The 26057-nt window shown below is 42.0% G+C and overlaps 1 protein-coding gene across 5 annotated transcripts in view; it reads right to left on the reverse strand.

The window, feature by feature from the left end:
- Positions 1-6725: 6725 nt before the first annotated feature.
- CCDC15 (coiled-coil domain containing 15) overlaps positions 6726-26057 on the reverse strand; it is a 95497-nt gene continuing 76165 nt past the window's right edge. For all 5 annotated transcript variants that reach the window (XM_077756611.1, XM_077756612.1, XM_077756614.1 and 2 more), the window contains 3 exons: positions 9254-9427; positions 8901-9049; positions 6726-7497 (listed from right to left, as the gene is read on the reverse strand). In XM_077756611.1, the coding sequence (XP_077612737.1) occupies positions 7376-7497; positions 8901-9049; positions 9254-9427 (445 nt within the window). In that variant the 3' untranslated portion in view covers positions 6726-7375. The remainder of the gene's footprint in view (positions 7498-8900; positions 9050-9253; positions 9428-26057) is intronic.

The following is a 26057-nucleotide window of genomic DNA, read 5'->3' on the forward strand; positions in this document are numbered from 1 at the left end:
TGTGTGTAGAGAAGGTGGGGACCAGAAGGTTGGTTTTTGGATATGTTAAGTTTGGTTGCCGTATTGAGAACGTTTACAAAGTACAAGCAAAGAGATTACTTAGGAAACTCTTATAGTAATCCATGAGAGAGATGCTGGTGGTTTGGACCAGGCAGCTGGCAGGATATGAACATGAAAATACATTTTGAAGGTAGAGTTGACATGATTTGCTGAGGAAGCGATGAAGGATGAAAATGAGATAAAGACAGAGGCAATGATTTCTTCAAGTCTCTTGGCCTCAATAAAGAGATGGGACTGCTATTGATTGACATGGGAAAGAGTATATAAAGAACAAATTTGAGGGAAACCAACAATGTAGAAATGTCAAGTAAGCACTTGGAGTTGCAACAGTTTGATTTCAGGGAGAGGTCTAGACTGGAGACATAAATTTGGGAGTATGTAGATAACATTTAAAACCATGAGACTAGGGGCGCCTGGGTGGCTCAGTTGGTTAAACATCCAACTTCAGCTCAGATCATGATCTCACAGCTTGTGGGTTCAAACCCTGCATCAGGCTCTATGCTGACAGCTCAGAGCCTGGAGACGGCTTCGGATTCTATGTCTCCCTCTCTCCCTGCCCCTGCTCTGCTCATTCTCTCTCTCTCTCTCTCTCTCTCTCAAAAATAAATAAACATTAAAAATTTTTTAAACCATCAGACTAAAAGAGATCACCAGAAGAGCAAGTATAGATAAAAAAGAAGTCCAGGGACTAAGCACTGGGACACCCTGATATTCAGACTGGAGATGAGGAAAACATAGCAAAAGAAATGAAGAAGCAATGGCCAGTTGAGTTGGAGGAAAAATCAAAAGCTCTGGTGTTGAGGAAGCCAGGTGATAAGAAACTTCCAAAAAAAAAAAAAAATGGGGAAATCAACTGTATTTAATTCTGTTGAAAGGTCAAGAGGAAGTATGAGAATAAATGACCATTGGATTTAACAATATGGAAGTCACTAGTGACTCTGAAAAAAGCACTTTCATTGGAGAGATGAAGGCAAATGTCTTGCTAGAATGTATTCAAGAGAGAATGTGAGAACAGGCAGAGGAGGTATAGACAACTCAAGGAGTTTTGTCAGAAACAGAAGCAGAGAAAGCTGGTGGCAGGTAAAGGAGAAGATAGGGTGAAAAAAGGTAGCTTTTCTTCTCTTTGGTTGGTTTTAAAGATGGAAGGAATTATAACAGCTTTATATACTGACAGGAAGACTCTAGGAGTGAGGAGGAAATTATAATGCAAAAGACAAGGCGGAGAAATGCTGAGGCAATGTTCTTAAGTAGGTGGAAGGGACCTGGATTTAACCACAAGTCAGAGCAGGCCTAAGATAGAATAAACAGTTTATCCATATTAAGAATTAAGATACACAGGTAGGTAGGCAGGTAGGTAGGATGGTGGGAACTTGGGGAAGCTCCCTTTGACAGCTTGTTTTTCCAGGGACACAGGAAGCATTGTCACCAACTGGTGAGTAAGAAGGAAAACCTAAGGGGCGCCTGGGTGGCTCAGTCGGTTGAGCATCCGACTTCGGCTCAGGTCATGATCTCGCGGTTCGTGGGTTCGAGCCCCGCATCGGGCTCTGTGCTGACAGCTAGCTCAGAGCCTGGAGCCTGTTTCAGATTCTGTGACTGCCTCTCTCTCTGACCCTCCCCTGCTCATGCTGTCTCTATCTCTCTCTCAAAAAAATAAATAAAAAAAAAAAAAAAGGAAAACCTAAAAGAAGTTTGAGAAGAAATAATGATCTAGGAAAGTTCATTCTTATTCAGTTGTTTTTTACTTGAAATGTCTGCCATCTACCTTATTTGAAATAGTGGGTCCAAATTTAATCCTAACCTCCTGTCTCCCCAACCGCCTCTGCCCCCGCATCAAAATCTATATCACTTAGGCTCACCTCTTACATCCAGGCCTCTTCATTTTGATAGGTCCCTGCTCATTTAGAAAACTTGTAGAATTTGTCCTTCCAACCGTGATTTCACAAACCTGTGAATTCAGCAAACTCTTAAGATTCCAGGCTTCTTTCCAAAGCGCATTCATCCAATTCAAACAGGATTCGCCACACTACCTACAGTAAGGGTCATGGGACTCAGGCTTCCTCCTTGGTAGCTGCTCACCAGCATTCTCCAACCCACAAAAATAAATCGTTAGCACTGTTTATATATGACCAAATTACAATGCAAAAACATACTCAGGCAAAAACATACTCAGGCTCAGGGGAGATTCATGTTCATAGACTGAGCCTAGAGGAAGAAGACTGGAAAGCTGCTTAATCTTATGCAAGATTTGATGCTGGGGAGCCTGGGTGGCTCAGTTGGTTAAGCATCCGACTTCAGCTCTGGTCTTGATCTCACCGTTTGTGGGTCTGAGCCCCATGTCGGGCTCTGTGCTGACAGCTAGCTCAGAGCCTGGAGCCTGCTTCAGATTCTGTGTCTCCCTCTCTCTCTGACCCTCCCCTACTCACTCTCTCTTTTTCTCTCTCTTAGAAATAAATAAAACATTAAAAAAATTTTAAAAATATTTAATCCCATCATTATTTCACTGTGAACTTGGTGTTGACAAGTCAATTCACCTATCTCAGATAACAGAACCGAAAACAGAAACAAAAACAAAAACAAAAACAAAAAAAGAAAATAGCAAAAAGCTTGTTGCACAAGACCAAATAAATAAGAATACAACTTACCCTGGAAGTAAAAGGTTGGTCTGACATCTGAAAAACAATTACTGCAATAATTTTATTAAATAGAAAAAAAGACAAAAACCACACAATAATCCTAATAGATGCAGAGAAACATTCCACAAAATTAAACACCTTTTCAGGATAAAAACACTCAACAAAAGGTATCTTCCTCAAACTAATAAAGGGCATTCAGGAACCTTTTATTTAGAGCTTTTATTAAAACCCTCAGCTAACATCACACATAATGGTGAAAGACCAAATGCTTTCCCCCTAAAATCAGAAACAAGAGAGGGGCACCTGGGTGGCTCAGTCAGTTAAGTGTCCGACTTTGGCTCAAGTCATGATCTCACTGTTTGTGGATTCGAGCCCCACGTCGGGCTCTGTGCTGACAGCTCAGAGCCTGGAGGCTGCTTCAGATACAGTATCTCCCTCTCTTTCTGCCCCTCCCCTGCTTGCACTGTCTCTCTGTCTCAAAAATAAATAAAACATAAAAAAAGAAAGAAAGAAAGAAGATGAGGATGTCCACTTATCATTCCTACTTAACACAGTACTGGATGTTCTGCCCAGGGCAATTAGACTAGAAAAAGAAATAAAAGGCATGCAGATCCGAGAGGAAAATGTAAAACTATCTCTATTTGCAAGTGAGAAGATCTTATATATTGAAAAAAAATCCCAAGAAACTACCCCCCCAAACTACTAAAAGTAAAAAAGAATTCAGGAAGATTGCAGAATACAAGAGCAATATACAAAAATCAATTACATTTCTATACACTTGCAAAGAACAATCTGCAAATAAAATTAAGAAAATAATTCTATTGAAAATAGCATCAAAAAGAATAAGATGCTTTGGAATAAATTTAACAAAGTAAGTATAAATTTTATGCTCTGAAAACTATAGAACACTGTTGAAAGAAGTTAAAGAAGATTTAAATTAACATAAAGATATCCTGTGTTCATGAATCACAAGGTAATCACTCTCAAACTGATCTACAGATTCAACGCAACCCCTATGAAAAAAACATTTCACCTAGCTTTTTTTGCAGGAGGTAATCTTAAGATTCACACGAAAAATGCAAGCGACTCAGAATAGCAAACCAATCTTGAAAAAGAAGAACAAAGCTGGAGAACTTCCACTTCCCAACTTCATAATTTACTACAAAGCTACATTAATGAAGACAGATTGCACTGGTATAATGATAAGCATAGAATGATAAGTTCTATTAATGGAATAGAACTGAATTCAGAAATAAACCCTTACATAAATGGTCCTCTAATTTTCAACAAGAATGTCTATCAATTCGCAAATGACAGTTTTTTTGAAAAAATGGAGCTGGGTTAACTGGATATTCTCATTCAAAAAAATGAAGTTGGACCCCAGTCTAACTCCTACACAAAAATTAACTCAAAACAGATCACAGATCAGGGTCCCGAGGCAGCTCAGATAGTTGAGCATCCAACCCTTGGTTTTAGCTCAGGTCATGATCTCATGGTTCGGGAGTTCGAGCCCCCCAATCGGACTCTGTGCTGATAGTGTAGAGCCTGCTGGAAATTCTCCCTCTCCCTCTCTCTCTGCTCCTCTCCCACTCACTCTATCAAAATAAATAAACTTTAAAAAAGAAAAAAAATAGATCACAGACCTATATGTAAGAGCTAAAACTATAAAACTCATATGAGAATACACAGCAATAAATCTTTGTGACCTTGGATTAGGTATTAGTTAAAGTAACAAAAGAAAAAGTTTAGATGAATTTCAGTTCATCAAAATTAAAAACTTTTGTTTTGCAAAGGAAATTATCAAGAAAGTGAAAAAACAACCTCCAGAATGGGAGAGAACCTTCACTAATCGTATGTCTGATAAGAGACCTGTATAGAGAATATACTAACACTCATAACTCAAAAATCAAAAGATAAATAATCCAAGTACAAATGGGCAAAGGATCTAAAAAGATAGTTCACCAAAGAAGATATACAAATGGCTGACAAGCACATGAGAAGCTCAACATTATTAGCCATCAGGAAAATGCAAATTAAAACCACAGTGAGATACTTCACACTCAGTGGGATGGCTATAATCAGAGACAGATAATGATATATGTTGGTAAATGTGAAGAAATCTGAAACCTTATCACCATAGGTAGGAATATAAAATGGTGTAGCCACTTGGGAAAACAGTTCCTCAAAACATTCAACACAGAGCTACCATATGACCCAGTGTATTCACCCCTAGGTATACACCCAAGAGAAATGAAAACATATGTCCACAGGAAAATCTGTAAGTAAATGTTCATAGCAGCATTATTCATAATAGCCAATTAGGAGAAAGAACCCAAATGTTCATCAAATTATGAATGGGTAAATAAAATGTATCCACAGAGTGGACTATTACTGGGCAACAAAAAGCAATGAAAGGGGCGCCCCGGTGGCTCAGTCAATTAAGCATCAGACTTCTGCTCAGGTCATGATCTCACAGTTCTCGAGTTCGCGCCCTGCATTGGGTTCTGTGCTGACAGCTCAGAGCCTGCTTCAGATTCTGTGTCTCCCTTTCTCTGCCCCTCCCCAGCTTGTGCTTGCTTGCTCTCTCTCTCTCTCTCTCTCTCTCTCTCTCAAAAGTAAATAAAACATTAAAAAAAGAAAGAAAAAAAGCAATGAAGTATTATACTGATACATGCTAAAACATGGACAAAATCTTAAAAACATTATACTAAACAAAAGACTCCAGTCACAAAAACTATATATTGTATGATTCCATTCAGATGAAAAGTCTGGAATATGCAAATCTATAGAGACAGAAAGCAGGCTGGTGGTTGCCTAAGGCTGAGGGAGGAGGGAATGGGAAGTGACTGCTAATGGGATGGAATTTTCCTTCTTGAAATTTTTAACTGTGGTAAAGAAACAAAACAAAACAGAACCAAAAAGCCCCCACAAAATCTAAAGCCTACCATTGTAATTGTTTTTAAGTGTACAGTTCAGTCATGTTAAGTAGATTCACACTGTTGTAAAATAGATCTCCAGAACTTCTTCATGTTGCAAAAACCGAAACTCTACCCATTCAACTTCTCATTTCCTCCTCTCCCCAGACCCCAGCAATACTATTCTTGTTTCTGTCTCTATGAATTTGACTAAGTTCCTCATATAAGTGGAATCGTACTGAATTTTTCTTTTCGTGACTAGTTTACTTCACTCAGCATAACGTTCACAGGGCTCATCCATATTATATAATGGGATAGCACTTCTTTCCTTTTTAAGGCTGAATAATATTCCTTTGTATGTAAAGACCACATTTTGTTTATCCATTCATCTGCTGACAGACACTTGGGTTGCTTACTTCTTGGCCACTATGAGTAATACCGACATGAACATGGGTATGCAAATATCTGTTTGAGATTCCGCTTCCAATTATCTTAAATACATACCCAGAAGTGGGATTGCTGCATTAGGAGGCATCTTTTTAAAATGACAAAACTATTCTAAAATTTGACAGTGGGGATAGCTGCACAATTCTAGAATATACTAAAAACCACTGAATTGCATGTTTCGAATGGGTTAATGACATGGTATATGAATTATATCTCAATAAAACTGTTAGAAATACAACTCTTAAAGGCTAAATCATGGATATAAATCCTTAAAGATTTTGACTTAACTGGATTATTAATCTGGCTAAATAACCAGTCAATCTTGTCATACAGGTAATTTTGACACTTATTTTTGATGACCTGGCTAAATGTTTAGTAGGAGTTTTTTGAGGTGTAACCTATGTGCTTCTTCAACACTGATCATTAGAGAAAGCTGGAAAAAGAAATTCTCAGTGTCTTTAATTCAATATTAAGCCTTTTCACATTTTATGTCAGGAAATTAGTGAAGAAATAACAAATTCTTCTAATTATAGTAAATTTTTATTTCATCTGCTCTGTAGGGATGCCATTCACCAGATTTTCAGAAGTCAGGGAAAATAAGGCAGGACTTGACTCACTCTGACTCCAAATTTACTTTTTGAAATGTCACTCACAATTATTTCACACAGAAGAAGCTCAAAAGAGAGGGTTTATTCATCTTGTTTTTACAATACAAAATTATAAAATTATAAAGTACTGTGTCCAATGGCACCAAATGCGGAGAGAGGCAATAAGTTTAAAAAACCAGGAGAGAGAAATCTTGAGGGAAAAAAGTGTGCATCAAATTCATATTCTTCTCATCTCGAATTGTTATATACAACTAGAAAAACCAACAGCAATGTAGACGGCCACTGAGGCTCAGAAACTTATGTCATCATCTTTTCTGTTTTATCTAGACATTTTCAGTTTTGTCAAGACTCATCTGTATCTTTATACAGTCTTAGAAAGGCAATAAATGAGGTCATGTCAATGATTTCTCATGACCTCCTCTGATCAGAGCAAAGTAAAAAAAATCTTACTGGTCTGACTGATCATTTTAAAAAACAAGAGATTCTGTACAGTTCACAGCAAAAACACAAGCTTGGAAGTCAACTTTCAATTTCAGTCCCAAGCAGAGACCGAAACAATGGTTATGATCTAATTATAGAGATGGTTGTTACGTGAGACAGTCTTTCCTTCTAGATTACGAATCTTACACACTTTATCAGTGTTTCATAAATAATTCCTCGGGGTTGGTTTTAAGTGAAGACTGAAATACTAACAGTTGGATTCAGATCCTCATCACACATTTTTCAAAGTCCGTCTGTACGCAGAAGCCGAATTATGCATGGCGACTCGAAGAGCTGAGTTCCCCACAGGGATATCGCAGGAGTTGATGACCGAATGTAGCGCCCGGGAATATGCTGCAAATAAAGGTTTGCACGGTGATGAGTGAAGTCAGATTCTCAACTCCTCTCCCCACCTCCTTCCCATTAGTACTGCATCTCTACTGAGTCTCATAGGTATTAACTTTGCCTGTTCATTGAATACATATTTATTGAGTACATGCCAAGCACTCTGTGAGGACAGAAAAGATCACGAAGAGAATAGACACAGAGATAATTAAACTTCAGGGTAATACTTTCAAACCAGAGGCATATGCAAAACATTATCCAAAAATGAATTTCAGAACGAATGAAAAAACATCTAGGAAAAGATGGAAAAGATTTCCAGAAGTAGTAACATTTAAGATGATCTAGAAGGATTAATAAGAGTAGAGGAAAGAAGGCCTTCCAGGCAGAAAACTACATGGTACATAAGTTATAAAAGAGAGTGATGCGTACTGGAAATACCAAGTCCGATAAGGCTGGAGTGTCACCTGGGGCCAGAGAGAAACTATGCCAAATATGGCACACGTTCTGTACTGCACTGGGGAGCCCTCAGGGTTTTAGAAGAGAGGAATGGCAAGATGAAATTTGTGTTTTTAAAATTTAACTCACAGAGTTGAGGAGGAACTTGTATCACACAGACAGGGCAGTAGGAGTACAAATACTGGCAGTATTTTTAGTGTGTGCACGAAGCCTACATCATCTCTACCCTACGTAAATCAATATATTTAAGGACGGCCAGGAAACAGAAACATTGGTGACAATAATAAGGGCTCTGTTCTTCTTCAGCTGGGATTTCTGAATATAGAGCTGATACCGGTCTTCATTGTCCTCAGTGTCACCTGGCAGAAGTGGCAGTCTTATGTGATACGGATGGTAATCTGTCTACAGTAAATAACATTAAAGTATTTGGATAACAGGGAATGTCACTAGACAGAGGCCTCACTTAGATGGCCACAAGCTCTCATTGCTTCATTTATAGGAGGACCTAGAATCCACATCTCCCTATGGCGCAATGGAAATATATCCGCAGCATCAATGGACACAAGAAGGTAACAGATCTCAAAAAGGATTTTAACTCACTGTAATTATTTTTATTGTTTCAAGAGTTGTTTTGTAAAGGGGTATAACAGTCTGTGATATCTAGTAAATACCCAATGAATGCTAAATTACTACAATCACTACATTTATTGTTTGGGTTTGGGTTTTTTTTTTTTAATATTTATTTATTTTTGCAAGACAGAGAGACAGAGTGTGAGCAGGGGAGGGCAGAGAGAGAGGGAGGCACAGAATTCAAAGCAGGTTCCAGGCTCCGAGCTGTCAGCACAGAGCCCGACATGGGGCTCGAACTCACAAACTGCGAGATCATGACCCAAGCCGAAGTTGTTTGGGGTTTTTTTTTTAATTGCCACCAGGCCCCAACCATTCAAGAAGCTTACCTCTAGGGTTTTTATAGAAAATACAATTGTTGGCACAGGTATCAGGATGCGCATCCCAAAAATCAGGACCACAACAGCATAGCGAAGGTAAAGTAATATTATACAGCCGCATTTTCTCTTGGATCTGGGCTCTCAGAGCTTCTATATATCTATAAAGATAATAGTACGATCAGGCAGAGTGAACGACTAGGAAGAGAATGAGCATGAGTCCTTATTTAACCAGCTTTAACTATTAAAATTATTTCCTATCTCCATGCCTCTACTCTTCCTCTTTGTATTGGGAAACGGCACTGGAGGAAATACCGTGCTATTTCCTCCTGAGCCCAGGCTTTATGCAGAGCTTTTCAAAATACCTTTGGTATTCCTTCTCTCTCTGTTGTTTTTCTCTGGCTCCTTTGACTTCCTCAAGTTGTAGCTGGGCTATTATGTCACTCATCTTCTCTCCTGAATATGACTCTTCATGAAAGTTCCTTCTCAGTATCCTCTGCTCTTCGGCATAACGTTGCTGCTCTTTCTTTTTTTTAATTCTGAGAATAAAATCATAACATGGTTAGGAATTTCATAAAATCATTATTCAGAACTAGCCACCAGGACCAAATAATTCAAAGAATTCCCAGAAACAAGGGAGTCAGGAAATCAGTTTAGCACCCCTAGAATAGCCTCAACAATTCCTGCTGGCTGATTTGAGTTGATCCTACAGCTCACATAAACATATAACCTCTCAAATAGCAATAACCATTGGTTACAAACAAAAAGGTTTTTTGGGGGGCACCTGGATGGCTCACTTGGTTAAGACATAGATTCTTTTTTTTTAATTTTTTATGTTTATTTATTTTTCACACACACACACACACACACACACACACACACACACACACCATGAGTAGGGGAAGGGCAGAGAAGGAGGGAGAACAGAATCCAAAGCAGGCTCCAAGCTCTGAACTGTCAGCACAGAGCCCAACGCAGGGCTCGAACTCATAAACTGTGAGACCATGACCTGAGCCGAAGTCAGACGCTTAGCCAACTGAGCCACCCAGGTGCCCCAAAACACCGATTCTTGATTTCAGCTCAGATCATAATCTCATGGGTTCATGAGTTCAAGCCCCACATCAGGCTCTGCACTGACAGTGACAAACCTGCTTGGGACTGTCTCTCTGCCTGCCTCTCTGCCCCTCCTCACTCTCTCTCTCGAAGGAAATAAATAAAATTTAAAAAAAAAGTTCTTCTGTAAGAATCCAAGTGCAAAAGCATTCTTTCCATAAACGACCAAATAAATAGGTAAATAAACCAAACAATCAACCAGACAAAATACAAAAACAATGGCTTTTATGGCTCTCGACATCAGGCACTGAGAAACCGTGATTCTTGACAGATGGTAAACAAATGAAGTGAGCCCTGTAACTGTCCAAGCCTTGAAAGTCTCCAGGCAGCAGCACAGCAGTGGGAGTGTTGAAGTAGAGCCTGGCGGACTGAGTTGAGAAGATAGAGCTCAGAGTCCAGGGACACAAGAGCAACTACAGTTCATAAGACAGAGATCTGCAGAGGTCTCCTTCTAATACACAGCAGAGTACTGTGCACATACTGGAGGAGAAAACCTGAGGTTAGAATGGGTAACCATCTAACATTCTTTATTACCATCAGAATGGGTGATAAGAGAGAGTGTCTTGTGCTCACACAGAGCTGGGAATAGTGCCTGTTCCCACCACTCAGACATGAAAAACTCCTAATGCATGGGGCATTGGGTAGAGTTTTCAGGATGATGTTACCACCACAGTGGGGAATAACGATTAGTCCCAAACTGAGCACTGCTCCAGACACAACCTAATAAACTATAAAAGCAAAGCTCTAAAGTAATTTAGCTGCACCCCAGAACAAAGCTCAGAAAAATGTATATGAATACAAGATATCCAGCAACCAACAAGGTAAAATTCACAATGTCTGACATCTAATTAAAGATTACCAACCATGCAGAGAAGCATGTTTATGTTTTTAAAAGAAGCTTATGTTTTCCTAAATATACTCATAATTAAGAGAATAACCAATCAAAACCAACCTAGCACTGAGTTATTAGAATTAGCACAGAAAAACATTAGTTATTGTGACTACATTTTGTATGTTCAAAAAGTTAGGATATAAAAAAGACAAACTTTTCAAGATGAAAACTAAAATTTCTGAGATGAAAAATGCACTGGAGAACAAGCCTATATCTAATGGAATCAATAATTAATAACGTTTCAAAACCGAAAACACCAAGCCCACATGCGTTCACCAAACAATTGCATAAGAAATTATACCAATTCTCTACAACCTCTTTCAGAGAACAGAAGCAGAAAAAATATTTCTTAACTCATTCTATGAGGCCAGCATTACCCTAATACCAAAGCCAGACAAAGATATTACAGGAAAAGAAAACTAGAGACCAATATTTTTTCATGAACATAGAGACAAAAATCCTCAAAAATGTTAGCACATCAAAACCAACAATGTATAAAAAGAATTATGTGCCAAGACCAAGTGAGATTTATCCCAGGAATTCAAGGCTGGTTCAACGTGAAAAAAAATCAATTAATGTTATGTATCACATCAATAGGCTAAATAAGAAAAATCACACGACTCTAGAAATGGATGCAGAAAAAGCATTGACAAAATCCAACACCATTTATGATACTCTTGGTAAATTAGAACTAAAAGGAACTTCCTAAGCCTGATAAAGGTTATCTACAAAAAAGCCTACAGCTAACATCATACTTAATGGTGAGAAACTAAACATTTGCCCACTAGGATCAGGAAGAAGGCAAGACCATCTCCTCTCACAACTCCTTTTCAACATGGTACTGAAAGTCTTAGCTGATGCAATAAGACAAGAAAGGGAGATAAAAGATATAGAGACTGGAAAGGAAAATAAAACTATCTTTGTTTCCAGGTGACATGACAGTCTATGTTCTTCCCAACCTGATCTATAGATTCAATGAAATCCCAATAAAAATCCCAGCAAGTTATTTTATAGATATTGACAAACTGATTCTAAAGTTTATATGGAAAAGGCAAAATTCCCAGAATACCCAACATAATGTTGAAGGATAAAAAGTTGGAAGACAGACACTAGTCAACTTTAAGACGTATTACAAAGGTACAGTAATGCAGACAGTGTGGTATTGGTAGAACAGACAACTAGAACAATGGGACACAACAGAGAGCCCAGAAATAGACCCATCTAAATATAGTCACTTGATCTCTGACAAAGAAGCAAAGCAATGCAATGGCACAAAAAACAGTCTCTTCAACAAATGGTGTGGGAATAACTGAATATCCATGTGCAAAAACTGAATCTAGACGTAGAACTTACACCTGTCACAAAATTAACTCATAGAATTAAATATAAAACACAAAACTACAAAGCTTCTAGAAGATAACTTAGGAGAAAATCTATATGATCTTGGGTATGGTAATGACTTTTTAGATACAACACCAAAGGCACGATCCATAAAAGAAACAACTGATAAGCTAGACTCCATTAAAATCAGAAACTTCTGCTCTGCAAAAGCCACTGTCAAAAGAATGAGAAGACAAGCCACAGACTGAGAGAAAATATTTGCAAAAGATATCTGCTAAAAGACCATTAACCAAAATATACAAAGAACTCTTAAAACTCAACAATAAGGAAACAAACCTGATTTAAAAATGAGCCAAAGACCTGAACAGACACCTCAGCAAAGAATATACCCAGGTGGCCTTGAACAACATGAGTTTGAACTGCATGGTTCCACTTAGATGTGGATTTTCTTTTTTTTTTTACAGTACAGTACTGTAAATGTATTTTTCTTTCTTATGATTTCCTTAATAACATTTTCTTTTCTCTACTTTATTGTAAGAACACAGTATATGATATATATGTATATATACATATGCCATACAAACTATGTGTTAATCAACTGTTTATGTTATTGTGAAGGCTTTCAGTGAACAATAAGCTATTAGTAGTTAAGTTTTGGGAGAGTAAAAGTTACGTGTGGATTTTTGACAGTGTAGAATGTTGCTGCCCCTAACTCCCATGTTGTTAAAAGGTCGTATGATTATGGGATCATGCCTTAGTGATGAGTGAGTGAGTGAGTGAGTGAGTGAGTGACTGAATGGTGAGGTTACCCTTTGGTGAGCATTAACATGGAAGACAAATATTTTCATATCTTTTGCCCAGAAAGGACTATATATTTCTCTCTTCCCCAATTCTCCTTGTCACCAACTTCCCAATAATGTTCCTTTTAAGTCCCCTGAGACCATCCAGCCAAACAACTGACCACAGCCCATGGATCAGCATGGACTCTTGCCCCTGTATAAGCATAAAAGTATAGGTTGAATGAACAGTAATATATCTTAGATCACCAACACAGAGTCATAATGGCCCTTCATTCAATTCCCAGACTTGGGCTAATTTATAGATCAAGAACCTCTTGAATGAAGTGGAGTCCAGGTCCCCTTGAGGAAGGACCCTGCTACAATGCCAGAATTTTATACTGTTAATCTTTCTCTCAGTCTTCCACAAAGGAGCCATGATCTATCAGCCAGATGCCATAGGTCTCTGTGAGTCAGACTATTATAATTATTGCTTTGGCTCAGTTATCCAATTATGGTAACCACATCCCTCTTGTCTTGTTAATTAGGTACCAGCCATTCCAGAATCCCATTATCCCCACTGTATCAGGGATCCCAATTTGAGGGCTGCAGTTCCTTCTGTAGCATTTGACCTATAAAGAAGGGTGACTACAGAACTCTTCGAGGATGCTGAGGCTTCCCTCACAAATTTTTCACATGTTGGTGAAAGTTGTGTCCCTCTTGACCCTCCCAGAGTTGGTGAACAGGTCCTACATGGTAAGTCCACTCTAACGTACTAATCTCCCTAAGCTTTCAGGTACCTTCCTCTACAATATGCCACAGCGATTCTGGCATTTAACTTCATTTCATATAGGCCACCTTTAGGTCCATGGTTTAGTCAACTAACCAAACTATTAAAGACTTTTCTAACCCCTTAATCAAAAAGATTGAATTTGGAGTCTCTGCTGAATGGGCACATACCAATAAATTCTGCCTGATCCAACTTGATATTCCATCCACCATGATCCTATCCTTTTATGACCTATTCTACACATATTTTCCAGATTTCTGTATATATGTAAATTGGAAAAAAATAGTGTACTCTTTTTGGAGTGTAGTGTATCTCCTCATAGGTCACCCTTTGTATCTTGCTTGGGGCCTGCTGGGACTTGAGTCTAGTTACAGGTTGAGAAACCAAGAGTGCTGGCAGGGGTAGCAAATTAATAGAGGCCCAAATCAGGGCCGAGGCTTTGGGGATGGGCAGCAGGATCTGATGGTTAATTTTATGTGTCAACTTGATTTCAAGGACCATGGGGTGCACATTATTCTGAGTGCCTCTGTGTAGATGTTTTTGGATGATATTAACATTTAAATCAGTAGACTACATAAGGCAGACTGTCTTCCCTAATGTGGGTGGGCCTTATCCAATCAGTTGAAGGACTAAATGGAATAGAAAGGCTGGCCCTCCCAACAGTAAGACAGAACTCATCTGGACTCTGGATGCTTTGAGCTGAGATAGTAGTCATTTCCTGCCTTTAGACTAAAACTGAAATATTGGCTTTTTCTGGGTATTGAGCCTACCAGCCTTTGTGTGTATGTTGTGTGTGTGTGTGTGTGTGTGTGTGTGTGTGCTTTTTAAGTTTATTTATTTAAACTAATCTTTACACCCAACATGGGGCTAGAACTCATGATCCTGAGATCAAGAGCTGCTTGCTCTACCAACTGAGCCAGTCAGGCACCCCAAGCCTGCCAGCCTTTGAATGGCAACTATACCATCAGCAATCCTGGTTCTGGCTACAACTAAACCACTGACTCTCCTGCATCTCCAGCTTGTAGATCTTGGGACTCACCAGTCTCAGTGTGAGCCAAATCCTTACAATAAGTCATATGCACGCGCACACACACACACACATACACACACACACCTACACACATATTATTGGCTCTGTTTCTCTGGAGAGCCCTGACTAATACGGGGGGAAAGAATGAGAAGGACATTAAGGAGAAAGAATGAATAAGTCTTAGCAACTGATAAAATATAGATTTGGAGGAAAGGGGAAAGAGAAAAGAAGATGATCGACTAGGATAGTTTGCTTGAGATAAATAAGTGAAGAGGTTGAATAGATTTGGAGAAGACAGTGCATCTGAGTTATCCAGCCTGAGTTTGAAAGGCATGGGCTACACCCAGGGGCAGATGTACAGGTTCCTGGAGGGAACTTGGGTCTAGTTCTTGGAAAAGAGGTCTAGTCATGAGAAAACAATGGGAGTCATCTCTACAGAGAGAGTTGAAATTTTACGGTGAATGAGACCCCGTAGATTATTTCAAAGAAGCTAACCAGCTCCGACTTTCTATAAGGAGTTGAATTCTGGGATTATAACTGTCTTGGTTCCAATATTCTTTTTTATTTTTAATGTTATTTACTTTTGGGAGGCAAAACACAAGCAGGAGAGGGGCAGAGGGAGAGAGAGGGAGACACAGAATCCGAAGCAGACTCCAGGCTCACAAACTGCAAGATCATGACCTGAGCCAATGTCGGGTGCCTACTAAGCCTCCCAGGCATCCCTCCCATATTCTTAAAGGTATCTTGATACCTAAGCCTTTCAAAAAGTACAGATTTATATTGTTGATTAGTGCTTCAGGTACTACTACTGGAATCCCTGCCAAAAGATTCCTGCTAGATGGTCACCCTATATCTACTGAAGCCTACAGGGACAGTAAGCTCATTCCTTCACAAAGCAGTCCATTTCTCTTTAGTCCAGAAGAAAAAAAAAGGCTGATTCTTCAGAGAAGGCCAGAATGAAAAGGGGCTTCGGGGGAAGATTTTCCAGTAAAACAGAGGGAGCAGTAGGTGGACTATTGAGGGACAAAGGTAGGTTGGTATAAGAGAAATCAAAGAAGGGATCTATCAGGAAGTTACAGGAGAGGGGCGCCTGTTGGCTCAGTCATTTAAGCGTTTGACTTCGGCTCAGGTGATAATCTCACAGTTCGTGGGTTCAAGCCCCACGTCAGGCTCTGTGCTGACAGAGCCTGGAGCCTGCTTCGGATTTTGTGTCTCCCTCTCTCTCTGCTACTCCCTTCCTCACACTGTCACTCTCTCTCTCTCAGAAATAAATAATACAAAACATTAAAAAAAAATTAAGGGGGCGCCTGGGTGGCTTAGTCGGTTAAGCGTCCGACTTTTGCTTAGGTCATGATCTCGCAGTTTGTGGGTTCGAGCCCCGTGTCAGGCTCTGTGCTGACTGCCAGCTCGGAGCCTGGAGCCTATTTCAGAGTCTGTGACTCCCTCTCTCTCTGACCCTCCCCTGATCATGCTGTCTCTCTCTCTCTCTCCTGGAAATAAATAAAACATTAAAAAAAAATTAAGAAGTTACAGGAGAAGCAGAACTTAGACTCCTGGAGTTATAGATGAGGAGGCTCCTGATGATGGAAGAGAGAATGATTCCAAATGAGTGGTAGAAACTAAAGTCAGATTCCCAGGGGCTAAAGACAGGTTTGGTGAGAGGAGCAAGAATGTTGACTGCTTCTTCAAGTGAGGGCTCTTATAGTGGACTTTGCATTTCTCCTCCATCAGCAAGGTGTATTTGAGCCTTTCTTGGTATTTACAGGTGGAGAACTTACCTCTATTATGAATACTTGACTACATGGATACAACTTAGAGAGTAGGTGTAGAAGAATCCACCTTTGAACGATTGCTTTATAAAGTGGGATTTATCTTGCAGATACAATTTCACGATGGCTCATATCCTTACACAATTAGGCTGCAGTCATCTATTACTGCATCACAAATCACCCCTCCAACTTAATGGCAGAAAACAACAATAAAGACTTGCCCCATTATTTTTGTGGGTCATGGATGTAGACAAGTCAGAGTGGGAACGGCTTATCTCTGCTCTATGGTATCTGGGACCTCAGCTGAGACTCAAATGCTAAGGAGCCAGAATCATCTGAAGGCTTAACTGAGACTGGAGGATCCATTTCCAAACATGACTCATTTATGTGCCTGGCAAGTTCATGCTGGAAGTTGGTTCCTCCTGACATGATCTCTACAGTGTTGCTTGAATGCCTTCACGACAGGATGTCTCACTTCCCAGAGTGAGCAATTCAAGGGCCCAACGTGGAAGCTGCAATTTTGTTCATGGTCTGGCCTGGGAAGCCACACACCAGCAGTCTACAATATCCTATTGGTCACAAGATTGGCCCTCTTCATTGTGTAAGGGGACTATACAAAGGTGTGAATACCAAAAGAACTAGATCATTAGGGGCTGCCTTGGGGCTGGTTGCCACACCTGGCCAGACAGAGGTCGGTTAAAGCCAGACCAGAGCAGTACGAACAGAATGCTGAAGGGCAGGCAGCTGGCAGAGGCCCAAGCCTCACTGAGCTGGTTCACTGTCTTGGCTATTCCAGCCATGGGGTGTACAGATGCTGTTCTTGGTCTAACAGATTTTTCATTAGCCCAATCCATTAACCTTCCATAGGTGGAGAGCTTGTAATTTCCCAAAAGGGAAGCATCAGCCGGGACCTTCAAACCGAAGCCACACAAAGACACTTTGCTGGGCTGGACAAACTCTGCTTGGCATGTCTATGGGATGCACATTTTCTGTGGCTGCTAATGAATTTAGAGCTGAGTGGCAAGGCAGAGTGAAACAACAGCAGGGCCTCAGGAATGATTCTCCATTGAGCAGAGCTAGGAAAAAAAATCTATATTAACATAGTAGATTTGCATGAAAATAGTCTTTTCACTCTTTGTAAAGAGCCATAAATATGGATGTGTGGTGATATGCAACACTTTGCAGGAATTTTCACTTTGGCGCACTGTGGTTTCACACTGGAGCGCCTACCTCTTCAGCTATTTTGCTGACCCATGGGACCACGAAAGGCCTAACATTTTCCCTTCTCATCACCTCCTACATCCCCTGGTGGGAGCTTTGCCATTAGAGATGGAATGATGTGGCTTAGAACAGCCTAGACAGCTCATCCTAAACAGAAAGGCAAGGAAAACCAGTGGACAGGACGGGAAAGGGAAAGGGTAAACACATGAGAGATTCTGAGGTCCCGGAAGTACAGCGCCCCCACTAAAGAAGCTTTGCCTAGAATGTGCTCTCTCCTCTAACGGGGCAGGAGCACCTCAACAGGACATCCCCCCTTAGCAGAGCTGGCTAAAGCAGACATCTGCTGCTACTGAACAGCTAAGTCAAGGTGAAAAGCAAGGGATTTTCCTCCAGGAAAATAAGGGCTTCTGTTTCCATTACACAGCTTTTGTTATTATCGTGCTGTGTGACCAGAGCAAGTCTCAATCTTTCCACCTGCAGTTTCTTCATCTGAGGATAAGAATAATCTGTTTCTCTGGAGTTCGGACATGTAGTTATTAAGTGCAGAAGGAATGACTAAATATTCACCGAACTCCAAAGCACCACTAGGGGAAAGGCTTACAGGGGAACCAGGGCAAGAGGGTTATCTTGCTCTCCGGTAATTCTCCCAGCTTCCTTCAGAGCTGTGTGGCATTAAGACAGGACCACAGACTTGGGGGCCAAATGCCCAGACACCTGCTTGCCCTGCTTCCCTATGTGCCTGCAACACACTGCTCCCCTGCCACTTTAAAAGAAGGCACCTGGCTAGTGGCCTCCACATAGTGCTTTCTGCTCTGGTCTTTCATGGCCTTGAGTTTAAAGGCTGGAATGACCACCTGGTGAATTGTGGAATGTGGACCAGATGGATGTGAGTTCTCCCCTCCAGGTCTCCAGGAGAGCTCAGAGATTAACCCATCCTGTTTCTTCACCTTTATTGATCACCTGGGGGACCTTGTAAAAAATATCAGTCTCCTGCCTCACCCAGACCAACAGAAGAAGGATCTGAGGGCAGGGAAACTGCTTAGGTATAGTTTAAAAAGCTCCCCAGGTGATGCAAATGTGCATCAAAGCTAAAATCATTTAACCCATCATGATTTATAGCTCCCAGCGGAGAGGCTCAGGTCCAAACACTCTATTAGTTAGAAGCAGAGCTGGAACCAGACCTTAAAGCCCAATCCCTGAAAAGTACCTAGAAGTGACTTATGGAATCTCTATCTCCCCCCCATCTATGGAAACGCTTGGTTTTTCTCAATGAAAATTATCTGGGATCCTGAAGGTAGCAACAGAGACACCTCCAGAGTGGGAAGGCAGTTGGACCAAACACTGGCCTTCTGAGAGTCACCATTCCCCATGGCAATCTTATGAATCACAGGTGCTACTATCAAGCTGGTCAGAAGACTCCTAACTTAAATTTTAGCTTTGCTAAAAGGGATAACTGATTGGAAGCAGCCACAGAAAGTCACATATAACAAGAAAATCTGCTCCTGCTTCAGCTCACTTGTCATCTGAGAGGGATGCTTGTTGGCTGTCTCCCTGCCTAGGCCCACGTGGTGGAAGCCATTTCCTTTCCCAGCATACCAGAAAGTTCTGTGAGGCCCACTGCAGTCTGTGAGGTGAGAGTCAAGAAGAAAGGCCAGGAATCTTCTATGTTCAAGCTTCTTCTCCTGCAGACATGGTGGAAGGGCCACCCTCCCTCCAGCCCCAGATCTCCCACAGCTGTCCCCTCACTGGTGCCTTCCCCCCTTCAGGAAATGCATTGAAAGTAAGCAACAGAGGGGTGGTTTTGCAATCCTGCTTCATCTTTTCCCGGCTAAGAGACCCAAGATTCAGTCACAACAGAAAGAATTGCTGCACCTGTAGTCAGCAGGTCTGGATTCAGGTTTCGAGTGTTTGATTTGCTTGCTACAAGATCTTGGTCTATCCTGTATTTCCTCTGAGCTTTTGGCACCTCAACTTAAAAAAAGGGGTCTAGAACCCCACTCTACCTCTCAGGGCTGTGACAAAAACCAGCCTCACTGATGTATGTGAAAAATCTTTGTAAGCTGTAAAGAGTGCTTGGATGGGGTGTGGGGGGCCTTTATTATCAGGGAATTGAGGCTTGGATAAGAGTACAAATACACAAAAGGATTGATTTTTCAGAGAAGTAGAATATTCTGCCCAAACCACTTCAGAGTTGGAAAATAGCTTCAAGGGATCCTTACCTGGGTCTACAGCACAACATCCCTGGTATTTATTGGCTCCCTGAGGGCACACAATGGGGCTTACAGAGGGAGGCCGCAGCACAGACCCTGTCCTCTCCTGGATAGCAGAAGCTGTCCAGGAGCCAACACCTCCATAAGGAAAGCTACACACTGTGTTGCTGCCAAGCAAACATGATGGTCTTCACCACTGTCATTTGTTGTGTCTGGTACATGGAAGATGCCCATAAACATTTGCTGAGTGAAGTGACTTCAATATAAGGTAATGCCCATGCTAATCTCATACTCTCTTGAGATCTGCAATTCAGGGCAGAACTTATAGATATTGTAGAGGATTAAATTAGTTGGAAGTCAAAAAGAAATAACCAAACAAATCTCTCCAAGTAGATTACATATATATCCATCATGGCTAAGAAATAGGGATTCCAAGTATGTACAGTACATACACAACAAAAAGAAATAAGAACACAACCCAGTTTCATAAAACTGGTATAGTGACAACTATTAGTATGTGCCCCCAAACTACACTGGGCATTGTTATAGGCAGAGTATAAAAAGGAATCACTGGCAATGTTACACATGAAGTCAAAAACCACATGGTGACTGAGGAAGGGCAGTCAGGACAGATTTGAGGAGGGGGTGGCATCTGATGCAGGCCGAGAAGGGGAACTGGGAGAACAATTCCACCAGGAAATCATGTGACAAATGGAAATTCTAGGGCACATTATGATTAAGTCACAAAGGCTAGTGTGTACTGAGCAGTGGCTATGAGTGGGCACTGTGCTGAATGCTTTACATACACTGTCTCATTTGCTCCTCATGACAATCCCACAAGGCAGGTATTTTTATTCCCATTCTATGTGTGATAAAACTGGATTTCAGATGGTTAGTAGCTTTGTGACAGTAAGTGGCAGAAACAGGGTTCAGACACAGGTCTGATTCACAGCCCCCCGCCCTCAGTCCTTGATCTTCTGTAGTCCTGCATGAATGGAATTAGTTGCTCATAGAGTAGCACACTGGGGGAAAAGATAGGATGAAGACAAATCACATAATGTTGTTTATGGATTCTGAGGTGACTCTGCTGAACACAGAGGCTGGGGAGGGGAAGGAGGGGAAAGAACAAGATCAGAATTGTGCTTTGAGATCACTCCAGTGGCCACTTAAGAGGCTATGGCCATGATCCAGGCTTGGGGTGAGAGAATCATTGCTTGCCATCAAGCAGCGGATCAGCAGCCTCCTTATCACCTTGAGCTTGTTAGAAATGCAGACTCGTGAGCCCCACTCAGACCTACTGAATCAGAATCTATATTTTAACATCACAGCCAGCTAACGCTACTGCATACGGAAATCCGAGCAGCACTGCCGTAAAGGACAGAAGCTGTGCCTGGCACGGACTAGAGATGGACGCTCCTTCCAGAGGTGTGTGGTTTTGGACAGCAGATGCCTTTGAGAATCAGAGGAAAGCCAAGGACCTCACCCCAGAAAAAAGTGCTAATGCATACCAGCATCAGCCTACAACTTTAAGGGCTTCACAGAGCCCTGAAGAGCCTGAGACACTGCTGGGTCTGTAGGAAATCCCTGAATCTTAATTCATTAAGAATTTAGTTGGGGAGGAGTGGTAAGGAGTCTACAGTTAAAACAAAATTCAAGTCTGAGGCCACAGACTGTCATTTTAGAGAACTCTCCAGAGCCTGGACTGGTCACTGCAGCCACGGAGGGCCAAGGCTCTGTTCCCATTCCCCCCACTCCCCACCCCCTTGCATTGTTCTCCAAATCCCCTGGTGATCTGAGCAAACACCCAGGCACTACAAAACAAGGCCTACCCTGGCCTCCTTGAGCTGGACCTGACCTGCCTACCTGCTTTTCTTTTCTTTAGTCCCAGAAGAGCCAAAATTAGCCTCTCTTTTGTTCGTCTTCTTAGGAACCTCTACATTGTAACTCAGGAAAGGATTATCGTGCTCTGGGGACTCTATCTCCTCACGGGATGGGGGGAAGGTGAGGAGTGAACAGAAAACGGTCTTTGACAAATTGGTTCAGTTCAGACACTCACATCATGTTCCAGGAACTGCTCACCACCGCTTCAGTAAAGCTATTGTTTCAGCTCCCAAATATTAGCCCAACAGGAGGCTAGGGAGAGTTGAGGAGCAGTCAGAGGTTTGAAGACATGACCGTGGGAGCAAAGGACTTTTATTGCGGTCTTCTGACATTATACTGGAAATAGTGATACCCCGGAGGCTCTTGTCCCGTGACTTGTGTTCTTTATCACTAAGTGAGTTCTTCGGGGGTCAGGAGGCACATTAGGGTCACTGCCAGAATGCAGAGAAGTGGGAGTGACTCCTGAGGTGTGGACTCTGGAGGCAGTAGCATTTGAGCCTGGTTTAATTCCGCAATTACCTACTTCCTCTTACCTATTCTTTTACCTCTCACAATGAGTACTGCTTGAAAAACAAAACCATGTGCAGTGAGCCAGGAGGGCAAAGGTGACATGAAATGTCAGAGCTAAAGGTTTCACACAAAGAATTCAAGGTGTGATCAGGCATTTGCCTTATACAACTTCTCAAAAATTCCAGAGAATTTTTCAGGCTTGCTCGGCCTCACATCCTTGGGCATTTGGGAAATGAAGCCACTGGTGGCAGCAGCAGGTGAGAATATATAGCAGTGGGTTCTGCTATATATTAAAATAAATAAATGAAAATAAAAAGAACATTTTCCCCTCTGCCCATGTTGTCATCTATCTGATATACCTGTGGGTGGAGGTGGGCAGAAGGCAGTCACCAGTGACAGAAAGGAGCCATGAGGTGATCAGGGCCCAAGCCTTTCCCTGCTGACCACTAGCAGCAGCTGCATTCCCCGGGGTTCACCTCCCTCCCATGGAGAGTTCTGATATAGGGATTCCTACTTTGGACACATATTTTCTTCCATCTGAAAATACACCCTGCTAGCCACCCAGGGCATATATTATTTGGCAAGAGATCTGAGATTTAACTTTGAGAGCTGCACTATGTTTCCACCTTCTGATAAGAACTACCTACCCAGGATACCTCCCTGGTATTGTACAACTCCTTGCTTAGACTGGCTATATGGGCAGCCTTCCACCCATTTTGTCCACACCCTCCCCACGGGTCCCTTCCCAAGGCATCTCACTAGGATTTGGGACTCCCAGACTTACTGAGTCAGCAAGACTTGAGAATCTCAGTGGTCTGCTGCACTTTGGGAAGGGAATCAGTGAGTCAGCTGATCTTGAAGGACAGATTTAGCTCTAATATTCTAGATGAAAATATTCCAAGGGATGGCAGCCTCCAGGAAGTAAGCACACAGCCTCACAACTTGTACAGGTGAGTTTCAACACCATTACATCTCAGTCTTCTTGATTCAGTGATTCTCTACCTTGGCTGGATATTAGAATTGTGCACTGAGTTTAAAAAGTTACCCATACAGGGTCACCTGGGCAGCTCACTTGGTTAAGCGTCCAGCTTCAGCTCAGGTCATAATCTCACCTTTTGTTGGTTCAACCCCTATGTTGGGCTCTATGCTGTGTGGAGCCTGCTTGGGATTCTCTCTCTCCTTCTCTGCCTGGTCCCCCCTGCCCCCCTCCCCCCCGGCTCATGCACACATGTACATGTACTCTCTCTCAAAGCAAATAAATAAACTCAAAAATATTTTTTTAATTACACATAATACAGATTCCAAGCAGAGATTAGATATGTGGGTTTCACCTCCTTCTCTGAGAAGTAAAACTGCCTTAAAATCCCCAGCAATGGCTCCGCCAGAAAAGTGCGCGTCAGCACCTGGTTATCTCTTGGGGAATATTCCTAATGAGGAGAAATCACTCATTAGGATTTCTGTGGATCTCTGTGGGGAAGAAGGTGGGAGGAAGGAGGTTGAGGATCCGCCAGCTAGAGGAGTTGGAACTAGTCCTGACCTGGCACTGCGGAGCTGGCTGGCCTCCCGACAGGAGGCTGCGTACACCCATTGCTATATTAGGAGACCAAGTCAGGGTACCCTGGGCTACAGTTAGCCAAGGGGGAGGTAGTGGTCCCTTCTCAAAGGGCCACAGCTGGGCCTGAAAGGCTGCTAGGAGCAGCTGGCAAGCCCCTAGCTGTCAACAAGGTAGGACGAGTGTCCAACAGACACTGTAAGGCAGTGAGAGGCCACAGTAAAAGTACTGATAACTGCTATTATTTCTCTGGTGCTATTTGCCCAGCAATGACCTCAGTGCCTTGCACTTATTCATTCATTTAATCACATTTAAGAACAGTTCTGTGGGCGAGTCATGACCACCCCTATTGTACAGAGAAGGAAACTGAGCCGTGCAGGTTATATAGACAGTAGCCAACAGGCTGGGAGCCAAGCCGTCTGGCTCCAGAGCCCACAGCAGTAATTGCTAGGTAGGCTGTGACACTCCCATGCCGACAGCCATTATTTACTGAGCACTTACTATGTGCTATTATGTTCTCTGTGCTCTTTTAGTCCTCACCACTAACTTATGAGCTGAGAACTGTTAATTTCCATTTCACAGATGAGAAAATTGAGGCCCAGGGAAGATAAGTAGTAAACTGCTCATCGTCCGTTCTATCCCCTGTGGGAATAGAGGCTGGGCTAATCCCACCCATGGCAGTTCCTCACTTTTTAGAACTTCTAAGCCTTGAGGCTTATCAGAGAACTGAAGCTAGATGAGAATCTTTACTAGGTGATCCTGAGCTTCCTGCAATAAAACATGTGCAGTTTTTAGTGAGAACTGGAAAAACAAAGATCATGTGACAATATTTCTACCTCCAAATTTCTAAAAGCAGGTCATATCAGTTTCAGTGGTGCTGCCCCAAACTTACTAAATCAGAATACATAAAAGGTGGGGCCACGAAACCTGAATTAAAACAACACCAATACCAAACCACAGGTGATTCTGGTACACAGCCAGGGTTGAGAATTACTGCCTTTATTTCATAGTAATATTTTACAGCCTTCCATGAGCAGGCAGTATTTCTAAGAACTGTCTGTAGTTTTCAAATCTTTTTGCTTAGAAAGAAGCTACATGCTGGAGCTGACCAGAGGAGAGGAGCTGGTTAAGGATGGGGGCAGAGAAGCAAAGCCTATGGGGCTTAACACATCCATGTGCTCTTTGTTCGTGCCTTCCCTTGACCTTCTCTACTTGGAAAATCATCATCCGTTCTTCAAATACAGGCCCAAACGTCACATTCCTGGTGAACACTTCCCCTGTGCAGCCACCCCTCCTCCAGCCTTGCCCTGCCAAAGACTGCCACCCCTTGAGCCCACAGCACAAACCTCCCTCAGAGCACTGCTGACCTCATCCCTTCTCTGTATTCTCCCTGCACCACACTTGCAAGACTGGCAATAATTTACATTGCCCCCCTGGCCCAGAAGATGTCTGGGACATAGCAACTTCTCAGAAAGTGCTTAGATGAGTGAATATAAGGAAAAGTAAGAAGGGAAGAGCAAACATATAGGGATAGAGAAGACAAAAATGGCCAAAGGGGTAATCAAAGATGGAGGCTGGCTAGTGAAATCTGATTTAGTGCTGACCCCTTGAGCACATGTGATCCTTGCTCTGAACCATGGGACAGCCAGTCCAGGCACTCGCCTGGTCACCTTGGCACTGTGTGCAGAGTACTGAGCGTGAGGTGAGAACATTTAAGATTTCACCAGGAATCATTGCTTATTTCTGTTGAACCTTAAAACAACCTTGTGAGATAATCAGAGTAGATATTAATAACCTCATTTTATAGCTGAGAAAACGAAGGCTCAGAAAGCTGATATAGACATGTCCAAGGTCACATGGCTAGGAAGCAGAGCATGGATTGATTCAGATTCCCTGCCAGATAAAAGTGGCTCATATTGTTAAGGTTGGAAGAGCCCTAGCAGATCATCTGATCCAACTCTCTGGTCAATGGTGCATCTTCTCCAAATGCTCTTCAAGAAGGGGTGATGGAGCTGGGTTAGAGTATAGGGGAGCTCTATGCAACCACTGCAGCCTGGACAGGCCACATGAAAGTTCTCCCTGGC

Source organism: Crocuta crocuta, unplaced genomic scaffold (assembly GCF_008692635.1).
Source record: "Crocuta crocuta isolate KB4526 unplaced genomic scaffold, BGI_CrCroc_1.0 scaffold172, whole genome shotgun sequence".
NCBI lineage: Eukaryota > Metazoa > Chordata > Mammalia > Carnivora > Hyaenidae > Crocuta > Crocuta crocuta.